At 44.5% G+C, this 12,461-nt stretch overlaps 1 protein-coding gene across 7 annotated transcripts in view; it reads right to left on the bottom strand.

The window, feature by feature from the left end:
- Positions 1-12,461, bottom strand: part of MARCHF8 (membrane associated ring-CH-type finger 8) — a 713,145-nt gene that overhangs the window by 425,292 nt on the left and 275,392 nt on the right. For all 7 annotated transcript variants that reach the window (XM_086922313.1, XM_086922312.1, XM_086922310.1 and 4 more), the window contains one exon: positions 9,335-9,507. In XM_086922313.1, coding sequence (XP_086778439.1) covers positions 9,335-9,427 — 93 coding nt within the window. In that variant the 5' untranslated portion in view covers positions 9,428-9,507. The remainder of the gene's footprint in view (positions 1-9,334; positions 9,508-12,461) is intronic.

The raw sequence follows: 12,461 nt of genomic DNA, 5'->3' as shown, positions 1-12,461 counted from the left end.
CTCTTATACGTGAAGATCCCATGAGGTCACACAGAGTCTACACATGGGTGAGGCAAGGAGATCGCCCTTTCCCTCTGGTCACATAGTGCAAATACTCAATAAAAGTAACCCAGAGGAACAACAGAGAGCAGATCGGGAGAACCCTTAATCCCACTCCTACTATCAAATTTGATCAGACAATGCGCCAACTCTGGGAGCCTGCAGCTGACCACGATACAGTCCCTTTCCAATGTCTTTGGAGAAGGCTTGACCCAATCGATTCTCCTCACCAATTAGTCAGTGCGGAGTTTCTCCCTAGCCATTGTAAAACTTTATTTTTCAGAGCCTTGTAATTTTCAACTGTGTGCGCTGAGACGGGAGGTACCGCCACCAGAACTGCTAAGAGGGGCAACACTCTGACTGCAAGCGTAAATTTGATGCGCATGTAATCAACAGGGCTGCTGGGGTGAGAATGATCAGAGTTGGCTGGCAAATCTTTTGTCCCTCCACGACTGGGTTTGGCCTGGGACTGGAGACCCCTCAGGTCTGTATCAGGTCTCTTTACTGTAGCAGCGGGCTTGGTTGAAGACGGGTTGGGACCAGAGTTCTTGTGTAAAATCGGGGGCTGGTTGTCAGTCCCCCCATGGGTTTCCCTGATGCTAGAGTTTTTTAAACGATTTATGGAATCATGTGGGGATGGAAAAGCTGGGGGAGCAGAGGTAGAATTTCTCTTGAAGACTAGTTCCTTAATCATCCTTTCGAGGATATTTAGTCTCTCCCAGAAGGGTGCGATGACAGAAGATAGGCACCTCTTTTTTGTTTCTTTTTTTCTACTAACTTTTCCCCAAACACTCTTCGCTCCGCCTGGCCAATGTCCTGTATCACAACTGGAGGGGAAGCTGGTTGATGCAAGGGTCATGGATTCTGAATAATAGATCTAGTTTTAGATTTTGGCCCTGCTTTTTTCCGTCGTATCTGGGCTCATTTAAGATTCCTTTGTTTTTCGCCACGTGCTCGCTTTGACTGTTGTTAAAGCCAGGACTAGACCCATGTATGAGTGTAGGTGAACAGGATATACTTTGATATGATTCCCCCTTCCGCAGTTGCCCCACCTGAACAAGTTCAATTATTTAGTAAAAATCCAATTCAATACTGAAGTTAGATTTGTAATAAATATTTAGGAAAAGTGACTTTTATAAAGTTGCCTGTTCCCAGCCTAAAACTCCTGGGGGCAGGTTTGAATTAGCCTGACACCACATGCCCTTCTTGTGTTTGATTTCAATGAGCCCTAAGTAAGGGGAAGCTTTTGTTCTTTATGCCCAATGTAGCCAGTTGGGTGCCACCCCAGTCGGAGAGGGAGTTGGTTCCAGAACCTGTTTGGTGTAGCTTAGCAAGAGGAGAAGGGACTGCTCATTTAGCTAAACAGACCCCCGGCCAGGCACTGAAGCACCCTCCAAGGGCACAACCCTTGTGCCAACTTAAATTCCCTCTAAAGTAGTGCCTTCTAGGCCAGTTTGCAAAAAACACACAGGATTTGCTGCTAAAGTGGGTACGGTTGCCAATGGGAATATTTTCCCCATTAGTTAGGGAGGTCCAGGAGTCACACCCCACCCAAAGGCTATTGAACTGTACAAACATAGACCTAACCACTAGCCCGTCTGAATACAATTTCTAGACCTGTGGAAGATAAGATGAACAGAATAAGGCTATTCCAACGGTCAATTGGCTAACCTGTGTAGCTACATGGAGACAACAAACTTCAACTGGTCTTTTTCCTCAAGTATCCAACTGACCAGCTGCAATTGTACCCAGAGTGGACCCTGCAGGTGACCTCTGACGGAGGCAATTTTTACACGTTTTTGGTGGTCAGAGCACATAAACTAGGCACTGGACGGTAGAGCCCCAATCTGCGCAGTCTAAAAGCCAGCAATAAAACTCAGCAAAAGAATGGGGGGACAAAACTAAAAGGGGCATTTTCTCAAAGGTGAAGATTTACAAACAGGCAAAACGACGGCAGATGACTACCACAGTTTTTAGGTGTAGCTTAAATAGTAAACCTGTTCTTGAGCGCTGGGCAACTATGTTCAAAGTACATGAGGAAAAATCTGATTGTTATGGTTAATTTTTACAATGCTAGGAGAGTTAGTCAGTGGATAATTTCAGATAACTGGGTAAGCTTATTGGCTATTACAAGGAGCAGAAAAAGAGTTAGTTGCTCTCAAACAATTTTCAATTTCGGAGGCCTTGAGCTAGAACAAATGTGGATCCCATAATGGATCAAAATTTCTTTAGAACAGGAGGTCTGGGAGAATTGCACAAATTTCTAGTACAGATAAAACATATGATAAAGAAAGGCAAAAGGCTAAATAATTTTTGGAGGAATATGGATTCCATACAATAAAAGGGAGATTTCTTGGAAGGAATTCAGCTAAGAGAATGTTCCAAGGGGCGGCCTAGGCTACTCTAATTGACTGTATCTGTGGTAATATGAAGAACGTGTAGATAATTAAAGACTTTAAATGCCAATCACTCCTGTATGCGGAGGGTGTGGAAAAGCCTTACATCCAGGGCCACTGGAAATATGCAATTGTTTGGCCTCTGCATTTTTCACTTAATTATAGATTTGCCGCATTTGGCACATAATCCATCATCTAATGCATAATTGGAAGATGTTAGCAAAAAGTTAATTTTGTTTGTAGTTCAAACGGTTCAAACGTTTCTAAAACCTCAGCAACAAGTGCTGCCACTCAGTGGAAGGCTCTTTACAATGTTGCTTATTACTATAAAAGGGTGTTAAACTGGCACTAATTAGGTGCAACCAATCCCCAGACAGTGTTAACAAGTGTAAAAATGTCAAAATAATTAAGTAATACGAATATAAAATGTGCCACACTATGCTGTACAATAATTCTTTTCTTGCCGCATAATTTCCTCAATTCTGCCGCATAATTTGGCCCTCCCCTGGTGTGTAATTCCAGTGACCCTGCTTATATCATAATGTCATACTTGTAACCATAAGCATTAATGAAAGCAGAAGATTAATGTGGGGAATACTAGTCAAGAAGGTAAGATGCCTGAAATAATATATGCTAGGATGCCCTATTTGGAAATCATACTTGCTGAGAGTGTCGGGGATGCTGATATTTTATACAATATTAGGTGTTGGTTGGGAGTTTCAATCGATCAATCAATCAGGGATTTGTAAAGCGAACTAATCACTCGTGAAGGCCTCAAGCTGCGGGGGGAATTTGGGCAGGTCCGATTCATCCGAAGAGCCTGGTCTTGAGGCTCTCCCTGAATGCTTGCAGTGTGGGGGTTCATCTCATGCTGAGGGAGAGTTTGTTCCAGGTCTTGGCTGTGATGTAGGAGAAGGCTCTTCCTCCTGTTCTAGCTCTGCGGATAGAAGGGATTTCGGCCAGGGAAAAGTGTGGAGATTTCTCTTGGGGAGTAGAAGGAGATTCTTTCATTGAGGTTTGGAGGCCGGTGCTGAGGAGGGATTTGTAAGTGTGTGTGAGCAGCTTGAAAGTCACTCTTTTCAACGGGGAGCCAGTGGAGGTCTCGTAGGTGCTTGGTGATGTGATCTTGTCCTGGCACACTGAGGAAGAGTCTGGCTGCTGCGTTCTGGATGGTCTGGAGTTTGTCAAATAGAGATTTGTTGAAGTGGGTGTTCCCGTAGTTCAGTCTGCTGATTATGAGTGCATGGGTAACAGTCTTTCTGGATTTGGGGAGATCAATCTGAAGGTCTTGCGAAGTATGCGGAGGGTGGTAAAGCACGAGGAAGATGCGTAGCTGACCTGTTGGTTTATGGTGAGGGAGGAGTTAAGAACGATGCTGAGGTTGCAGGCGTGATCCGTGGGTGTGGGAGGGTTGCCAAGGGCAGGGGCCACCAGGTGTCATCCCACGTGGAAGGAGTGGATCAGAGGATGAGGACTTACGTTTTAACCGGGTTGAGCTTCAGGCATCTGCTGCTCATCCAGGACATCCTTTATTCCTTCCTGGAAACTTTGGGCCATATGTATCAACCCTTTTCCGATTCGCAAAGGCCGGAATTCGGCGAATTCCGGCCTTTGCGAATCGCAAAAGGCTGTTTTGCATTTTTGGATATGTATTAAAAAATTGCATCATAAGGAATCGCATAAATTTGCGATTCCTTATTTTGCTATAGCATTTTTCTATAGCGAATTAAGCTTAAGAAATCGCAATTTACCACCAACTTTCAATTGGTGGTAATTTGCGATTTCATGTAAAAATGCACAAATTGGCATTTTTTAATGTGGCATGTGACGCAGAAACATGCCCATAGGGCATGTATGTGCGCCATATGCACACACATGCTGATTTCAGGGGTGCAGCAGGGTGTCCTTGAGACACCCCTGCACCCTTGCAATGAATCTCATTTTGCGATTAGCAAATTGCGAATCGCAAAATGAAACGCATTTCACAATCATTCCTATGGGCTACCTGGCCCATAGGAATGAATGGGAAATTATTCCTTATTTGCGAAATGGCAACTTGCGAATTCGCAAATAAGGAAGATTAAGGAATCGCAAAAAAAATGCGATTTCTTTACATACATACCGCTTTGCGATTTCTAAATAGCGATTCCTTAAAAATCGCTATTTAGACATCGCAAAATGGAACTAAGATACATATGGCCCTTTGTCTGGTGATGTTGGAAACCTTGGTGAGGGAGAGGATGAGCTGGGTGCCATCAGCGTAAGATATTATGCTGAGTTCCTATTGATCCCTGTAGGAGCTGGCCAGAGTTAAAGGAAGGTTGCAATGGAGCCCATACATGGTTCGCTGTAAGGATTTCAAAGACGTTACTAACCATTTGCAAAGCCATAAGGTCCCGAATCACTGGGGCTTCCTGCTCTGACTTCATTTCACTCATCTAGACAAGAGAATTGCTGCCTGAATGCCCCAGGAAGCCCAAGAAGCGTTGTGCATGCACCCCCCCACTTAACCCCCAGCCTGATGACCATCAGCCTTCTGAGTTACGAGACCAAGATTTAATCGATGGGAGGATGGCTGGCATTTATGGCCCATCTATGCAATGGAAAAACTGACTTATTATCAAGGACCAGTGGTATATGGCGCTTCTTTACTATGTTATGTTATGTTATATATGCTTGTATAGCTCACGGCTGCCCCAGCCAAGGGGCATCCCGGCGCTAGCTGTTCGTATCCAGAGGAGGCTGCTGCTGACGGAACTGCAGGTGAAATAACATAACTAACGGAAGAGGTGAGTTTTGATGGCTTTTCTGAAGGATAGAAGATCCTTCAGCCCACGAATCTGGGCTGGAAGTTCATTCCAGAGATTAGCTGCTAGGTATCTAAATGAGAGACCGCCCATCCGAGTAATTTGATGCGAGGCACAGTGGCCAAGTTCTGTCCCTCCGACCGTAAAGTCCGTCGAGGAACATAAGATGAGAGGAGTGGGTACAGCATGGGGGGGAGGCAGATTTCAGGATTTTAAAAGCGAGGCATAGAGTTTTAAAATTAATCCTATTTTCTACCGGAAGCCAGTGTAGATTCCTGAGAGTATTTGTAACAGACTTGTGGCGGGGGAGGCCCGTCAGAGCTCTTGCAGCGGCATTTTGGACTTGCTTCATTCTGGCTTTCTCTGCTACGTTAGTTCCTAGCAGCAGGGAACTAGCTAAGTCCAGCCATGAGACAATGGCTGATTGTACCACCAATGGCGGGTATGGTGATCAAAATATTTTAAGATAGGCCTTAGGTTACGTAAAATCCCGAAGCATGTGGCCGCCACTTTTTTCGTATGATGGGTAAAGTTCAAGGCAGAGTCCACCCATACTCCTAAGTTTTTTACAACATTTTTGGGCACCGGTGGATGTCCCAGAGTCTCAGGCCACCAGTTAAGGTAGTTTGATGTCATCCAGCTGGTGATGTCGGCGAGAGTCTGTTTGAAATTCTGCGCACTCAGGCCGCTCTCGTCTTTCAGTGCTACCACCAGCTGGGTATCGTCGGCGTAGGACACTAGTGACAACCCGCGCTTCCTGGCTACCTCTGGCAGAGGTTGAACGAATACATTAAATAAGGTGGGGCTGAGGGCGGACCCCTGGGGCACTCCCTGTTCAATGGGACATTCTTTGGAGCGGTATGGCGGGATGGAGACCCTAAAGGATCTATCTGACAGAAAAGCCTTGAGTCAGCTAAGGGCCTCGCCAGATACCCCTGCTTCCTCCAGTCTGGACATCAGCACTTTGTGTGAGACAGTATCGAAGGCAGCACTGAGATCTAGAAGGATCAGTGCTGCTGTTCCTCCTGAGTCAAGTATAGTCTGAAGATGTTCAATGACACTCAGGAGGGCTGTTTCGGTGCTGGTACCGGCCCGGAAGCCATGTTGGGAACTGTCTAGAATGGAGTTAGACACCAGAAAGTTGGTCAAGGTGGAATTAACATGGGCTTCCGCCACTTTGGCTGGCCAAGGAAGTAGAGAAATGGGCCTGACATTTTCGGGTAGGTTAGGGTCAAGCGTGGGTTTCTTTATGATGGGGGAGACCCATGCTTGCTTCCAACTGGCGGGAATACTGGCCGTAAGAAAAGACAGGTTTATAATGTCTCTAAGGGGGCCAAGTATTATCTCGCCTGCTTCTCTGAATTGTTCAGGTTTGAGGGGGTCTGCAGGCGAGCCTGATTTAATTTTATTACATAGTGTCAGAAGGTTTTCTTGGCTAAGTGCCGGAATGGTGGAAAGTTTGGGCCTATTCGGGTCTGCTGTGGGAGTGAATTGAGAAGTAGCCGGGAAGGAGTTATACATTTTCTGGATTTTGTCCATGAAAAAAGAGGCCAAGTTGTTGCATAATGCGGGTGAGGTGCTAGGGTTGTCTACAGTTTTTTTGGTACTGAGCTCTTTCAATATTCTAAAAATAGTTTTGGATGCATTCTGGCTATTGTTAATCTCAGTAGCATAGTATGCTGCTCGTATCCTACATATGTTACTGTGATAACTTTTTTGTAACTGGACATACAGAGTCTTGAGCGTAGGATCGTAGTCCCTTCTCCATCTACGTTCTGCTTTTTTTAATTCCTTTCTTTGTAAGGTAAGCTCGTCATTAAACCATGGGCTGGATTCATGAGATCGTGCCTTGATCCACTTCGCAGGGATCAACGTATCTAAGGCCCTGTTGATCCAGTCGCAAAAACTGTCATACCCTAAATTAGGGTCCTCACTAAGAATAGGGGGGTCAGTAGTGAGGAGAGCGTAGAATTCCTCAATACAGAGCTTTTTCCATGGTCTTTTCTGAACCTGCTGGCCGGGATTTATGTGCGGGTCGCCCCCAGTGGACAGTATCATAGTCACTAAACAGTGGTCTGTCCAAGTCATGGGGATAGGTGATTCTACAGTCGTATTGATCAGGTTGGAGAAGATCGGGTCTAGGAGATGTCCGCCACTGTGAGTGGGTCCGCTCACAAGTTGGCAGAGCTGTAGGGCGGCTAAGTCAGCTATCAAAGTATTGATCTTATTATCGGTGGTAATATCAAAATAGATATTTAAGTCCCCGATGATAGTGAAATTAGCAGTTCCGATAGCCAAAGAGCACACGTTCTCAAGGAGAGATGATATGAAGTTTGTGTCTGCTCCCGGGGGTCTGTAGATCAGAAGACCCACAAGGGTAAGTTGGGAATTAATTTTATTATTGTATCGGGCGCATTCACAGTCTTCAATTTCTAACCTTGTGAAAGTGCAGGTGAGATGGGATTTTACCATCATCGCTATCCCGCCGCCCCTGGTGTGTCTATTTAGGGTGTACGTTGTGTATCCCTTGGGGGTAGCTAGGTTGTCAACTGAATCCATTTCATTCTTCAGCCAAGTTAGTTCTGTTAGGAATAAAATGTCTAGGGTGTGGTTGGAAAGTAGTTCGTGAATTTCCAGGTGATGTTTCTGCATGGACCTTACATTTAGTTGGCCCAGCCTAATTTGTTACCTAGTGGCTTTGAAGAGAGGCGGTGGCAGTGAGGGTGTTGGCAGGGAGAAGCCACAAGGGAAGGTAAGGTGAGTTTTGCTCTGTGAAAGGTTGAATTTAGTACAGCCATCTTTCAGACATTTGAAAGTTAGTAAGTCATGCCTAGAATACATAAGTTCACCTTTCCTAGTTTCTCCAGGGCCCTGGCGAGAGGCGACAAACAGGCGCGGACGGGCGCAGATGGGCAGGACTCTGCGCACTCCGGAGCAGGTCCGGCGAGTCCGCTACGCGGAGGCATTTTCATTTCTTGTATGCGCTGTGGACTAGAGCGCTGCAGGTTGAACCTTCCCCCAAGATGGCGGCCGCTATGCTCCGGGTCCGTGTGACTCAGCGCCAAAATCGGCCGAGCACCGGAAAATCAGCAGCAAATGCGGGGCACGGGGCCAACAACTGCCAGGAGGTCTGAGGGCAAGGTGCAATATTTTCCTCCATGTAAAGTGCAAATTATGTAAATCTAAAATGCGGCGATTTTTAAAAAGAGGAAGGTGAGAGCGAAAATAAAAAGGTCCAGACACGCAGGCACACAGCACAACCTCCCGGCTTTACGCCTCAGGAGGGACAACACACAGCAAGACACGAGCTTGGCTGGGGGCTCTTTTATGCACTGTGGACTAGAGCGCTGCAGGTTGAACCTTCCCCCAAGATGGCAGCCACTATGCTCCGGGTCCGTGTGACTCAGCGCCAAAATCGGCTGAGCACCGGAAAATCAGCAGCAAATGCGGGGCACGGGCCAACAACTGCCAGGAGGTCTGAGGGCAAGGTGCAATATTTTCCTCTATGTAAAGTGCAAATTATGTAAATCTAAAATGCGGCGATTTTTTAAAAGAGGAAGGTGAGAGCGAAAATAAAAAGGTCCAGACACGCAGGCACACAGCACAACCTCCCGGCTTTACACCTCAGGAGGGACAACACACAGGGGGTTGAAGATCTGCAGGTGAGTGACTGCTAATATGATCCATGGAATCGACAAAAAATATAGCTCCAATACTCAAGGACTCTTAAGAGCTTCAAATTTCCACATCAGATGGTATGGAACCACGCCTTGATCTCATATGGAAAGCAGTTGATATGCTCCCGATTACTAAATTATGGTGAGATAAGCTATGGTTATTAACTAACGCAGGAGAAGAAGCTTTTTGTAGAAAATCTTTATAGCTTGTAGATACCACATATGAATTGTTAATCTATGTATTCCCAATGCTGTACAGTTTTTATTTTTTATATTTTTATATATATTTATTGTCATTGGTTCGTGTCTTTTAGCAATGTTATGAATGGTTAATATGTATCTTTTATGGTCTACGACCGAAATAAAGATTACTTGACTGACTGACTAACTGGTCAAGTGAAACATTCGTGTTTACCTGTTCTTCTTTCTCCTTGTCTTTCGTCTTGATTTTACAAAAACTGCCATCTCGAGCAGGAATAACCGAGATTTGATGCAGTGGCATGTTCATCACAGCCTCCTGATTAATGATTTCATTCAATTTAAAGATGTATTGAAATTCACATTTTGGACCACTGCCGGGGCTAGAATCTGCAGGAATAAAAACTACATTTGTGACATGTCCAGACGCACACCAGTTGCTACATACATATATTTCACCATTTATTTTAGGAGAATAAGGTTATACTTTAAAGCGGAGTATGACAATAGTATTTGCCTATCTGAAGTCCTATACGATTTCATTCTAAACATCTGTAAAGCTAAAGTCAATAAAAAATGAAGTGTAAGAGAATAAACTTAAGGCCCGAGAACACTGTTAAGGACTTCATAGTTTTCCAACTGATTATGCTTTATCTTATGGCTCTTGGAGCTGTAACACAAAGGTGTGTGTTTTGGGGCCCCCCAGACCAGGTTAGAGTTTCAAAACGGGTGATGTGATGGCTAGGAAGTGGCATAGAGAGAGCTCCCTAGCTGCTCTGGAGGGGGCACTCGCTTCCCGAAGGACCCCCAAGGCATACCCCTGCAGGTGTGTACGGTCACACACTGTACATGTGTGTGTAGGAGAGGGAATCTTTCCTCCTCTATGAAGTCAGGCTGGTCCCTTTATTGAACAAGTTTAAAACTGCCAATTTGACTATACATGCAGCACTGTCCCCAGTGCAGGTACGAGTTCATACCTGCAAATTGGATAGCACATTTTTAAATTGTGGTACATTGTTCCGACTTGGTCTACGCGTTGTGTGTCTGCCTTCTGTAAGAATTAGTTTGGGATACACTACTGCGGAGTGGCCCTGCGCAGACTGCCACCCACCTCGGCAGTAACCCTACTGACTGAAAATTTACATTTAACTATATTCGGTTGGAAAAGAGGAAGGATTGAGATGGAGTGCTGTCTTGAAGATTCATAACTTTATGCCAGATGTATGACTATTGGAAATTGCGACTCACAAATTGTGACAGTTTGCGACTTGCAATTTGTGAGTCGCAATTTCCAGTGTACAACAGTGTCTAAGACACAGTTTGCGATTCTCAATGGGGTCGCAAATTGCATGCCTCATCAATATTCATGAGGCACTCCCAATTTGCAAACACATTGCAAATGGCTGGCCCTCCCAGGTATGGTGGCCTGCTGGGATCAGCAGACCTTCATGTCTGGGACTGCTATTAAATAAAGCATGTTTTCTTTTTTTACATGCAGCCCGTTTTTCTTAAAGGAAAACGGGATGCATTTTTAAAAAATTCAAATGAAATGTTTTAGTTTCATTTTTTAAGGGCAGGTAGAAGTCCATGGGACCATGCCTGCCAGTGAAAAATATTTATCCCTCCATTTGCAAAGTGGAAGGGGTCCCGGGGGACCACTTTACCTTTGCGATTGCATTACCACCCTTTAGAAGAGGGTGGTGCGGTAGCAAAACATTCGTACATGGCTTGTCAGTGAGAAATTAAGAAGGGAATGCCCCTTCCTATTAGCGAGCCCCTAAACTCTATTTTGCAAGTCGCAATTTATTTGCGAGTGGCAAACTAGTGTTAGTACATGACCAGAGGATTTTTGCATGCGCAAATGGGTCACAAACCCGTTTGCGCATGCAAAATCCCGTCGTACATCTGGTCCAAAGTCTCTTATGCCCAGAAGAAGCGTCTCACCACCGCGAAACATTTGTTGGCTGTATGGGCTTCAGTGATTCGTTCTTTATATGCAGAACATTTTCATCAAAAAATTGGAGGACACGGAAAAACCTTATGTCCCATTGAGAATTAAATGTATATGAAGGAGGACATTGGTTCAGATACTTTTCTTCATGAATGTTTTGTATCAATTGTGTTTGTTCAGAACATGTGTGTGATTTCAAGTAGATTACTGTAGATAGAAAAAGTTAAATTTTGAAAAATAGAATTATAATAGTATCATTGTATTTTTTTACTTCAAATAATATGATATAAGTTGGATGCATAATTAGGCTGGCTCCCCACAAACGAATAAAGTGTTCTGTAACCCTGCCAACTCTATCATTTGTGTAGAAAAACCTCATCTATTAAATCATTTGCAATATATTCTGATTTTTAGAAAAATGCGGTCGCACAGGTGATATATTACGAACGCTGACATTACAAACGTGCAACGAAACAAACTAGTTCTGAACCGAACTGACGGATGCTGAAATAAATCCAGTCATACACTTACTTCAAAGGCAGGCCTACATTAAGATTTTAAAATCACATAGTGATTCTACAGGTCTAAACACTGCATGATACAGTTCAAACAAAGTAATATTGGCGTATTTGCAATATTTAAGCCTGCATTTATCAAGCCAGAAGGTCACCCCACGCCAGCATTCAAACCCATCATCTTGGTAGAATGCTAACATAATAATAATCAGTTAAAATTTAAGCTACTTCTTCTATAGTAATTGGTACATTCTAAAAAAGAATGTGATAAAAACTTAATCATTAGTGCGCTTGGTTGCCTAATATCACCTTAAAACATCTAAGGGGCAGATTTACAAGGAACTGACGCATCTTTGTATCAGTTTCCCTGTGCCAGTACCAAATGTCCTTGCGCCGCCATGGATGCGCTGTATTTACAATACAGTGCTCCACGGCACAAGGAATAACAGATGTGTCAGAAATACTGACGCATCTGTTGGCTCAAAAGTGGCACACTGCTGGAGTTGCTCATGAAAGTGACGCAACTCCAGCATTTGGCACAACAGATAGGTGAGTCCCATACAAAAAGCCCTGCGTCATTCTTTACGCCTGGTCTGAGCAGGCGTAGGGATTTTGATGCAGTGAAGGCGTAGAGTGACGCAGTTAAAATGTTGTAAATGTCACTGTGTCAGTTCTACATGGCTTTTTGCGTGGGAACGACCACCCTGTATACATTATACCTGGAGCAGGTATAATGTGACATAGGGCTAGACAACGTGACGCATCTATCTCGATGTGCCACGTTGTAAATTGGCTGCATTGTTTGTGCCACCGTTGCAACAAAAAAGTGACGCAATGGCGGTGGAAGGAGGCGCAAGGGGCTTGTAAATCTGCCCCTA

The sequence above is a fragment of the Lissotriton vulgaris genome, chromosome 5, assembly GCF_964263255.1.
Source record: "Lissotriton vulgaris chromosome 5, aLisVul1.2, whole genome shotgun sequence".
NCBI classification, from domain to species: Eukaryota; Metazoa; Chordata; class Amphibia; order Caudata; family Salamandridae; genus Lissotriton; species Lissotriton vulgaris.
Note: the sequence above shows the minus strand (reverse complement) of the source record. Positions and strands in the feature narration are given on the sequence as shown.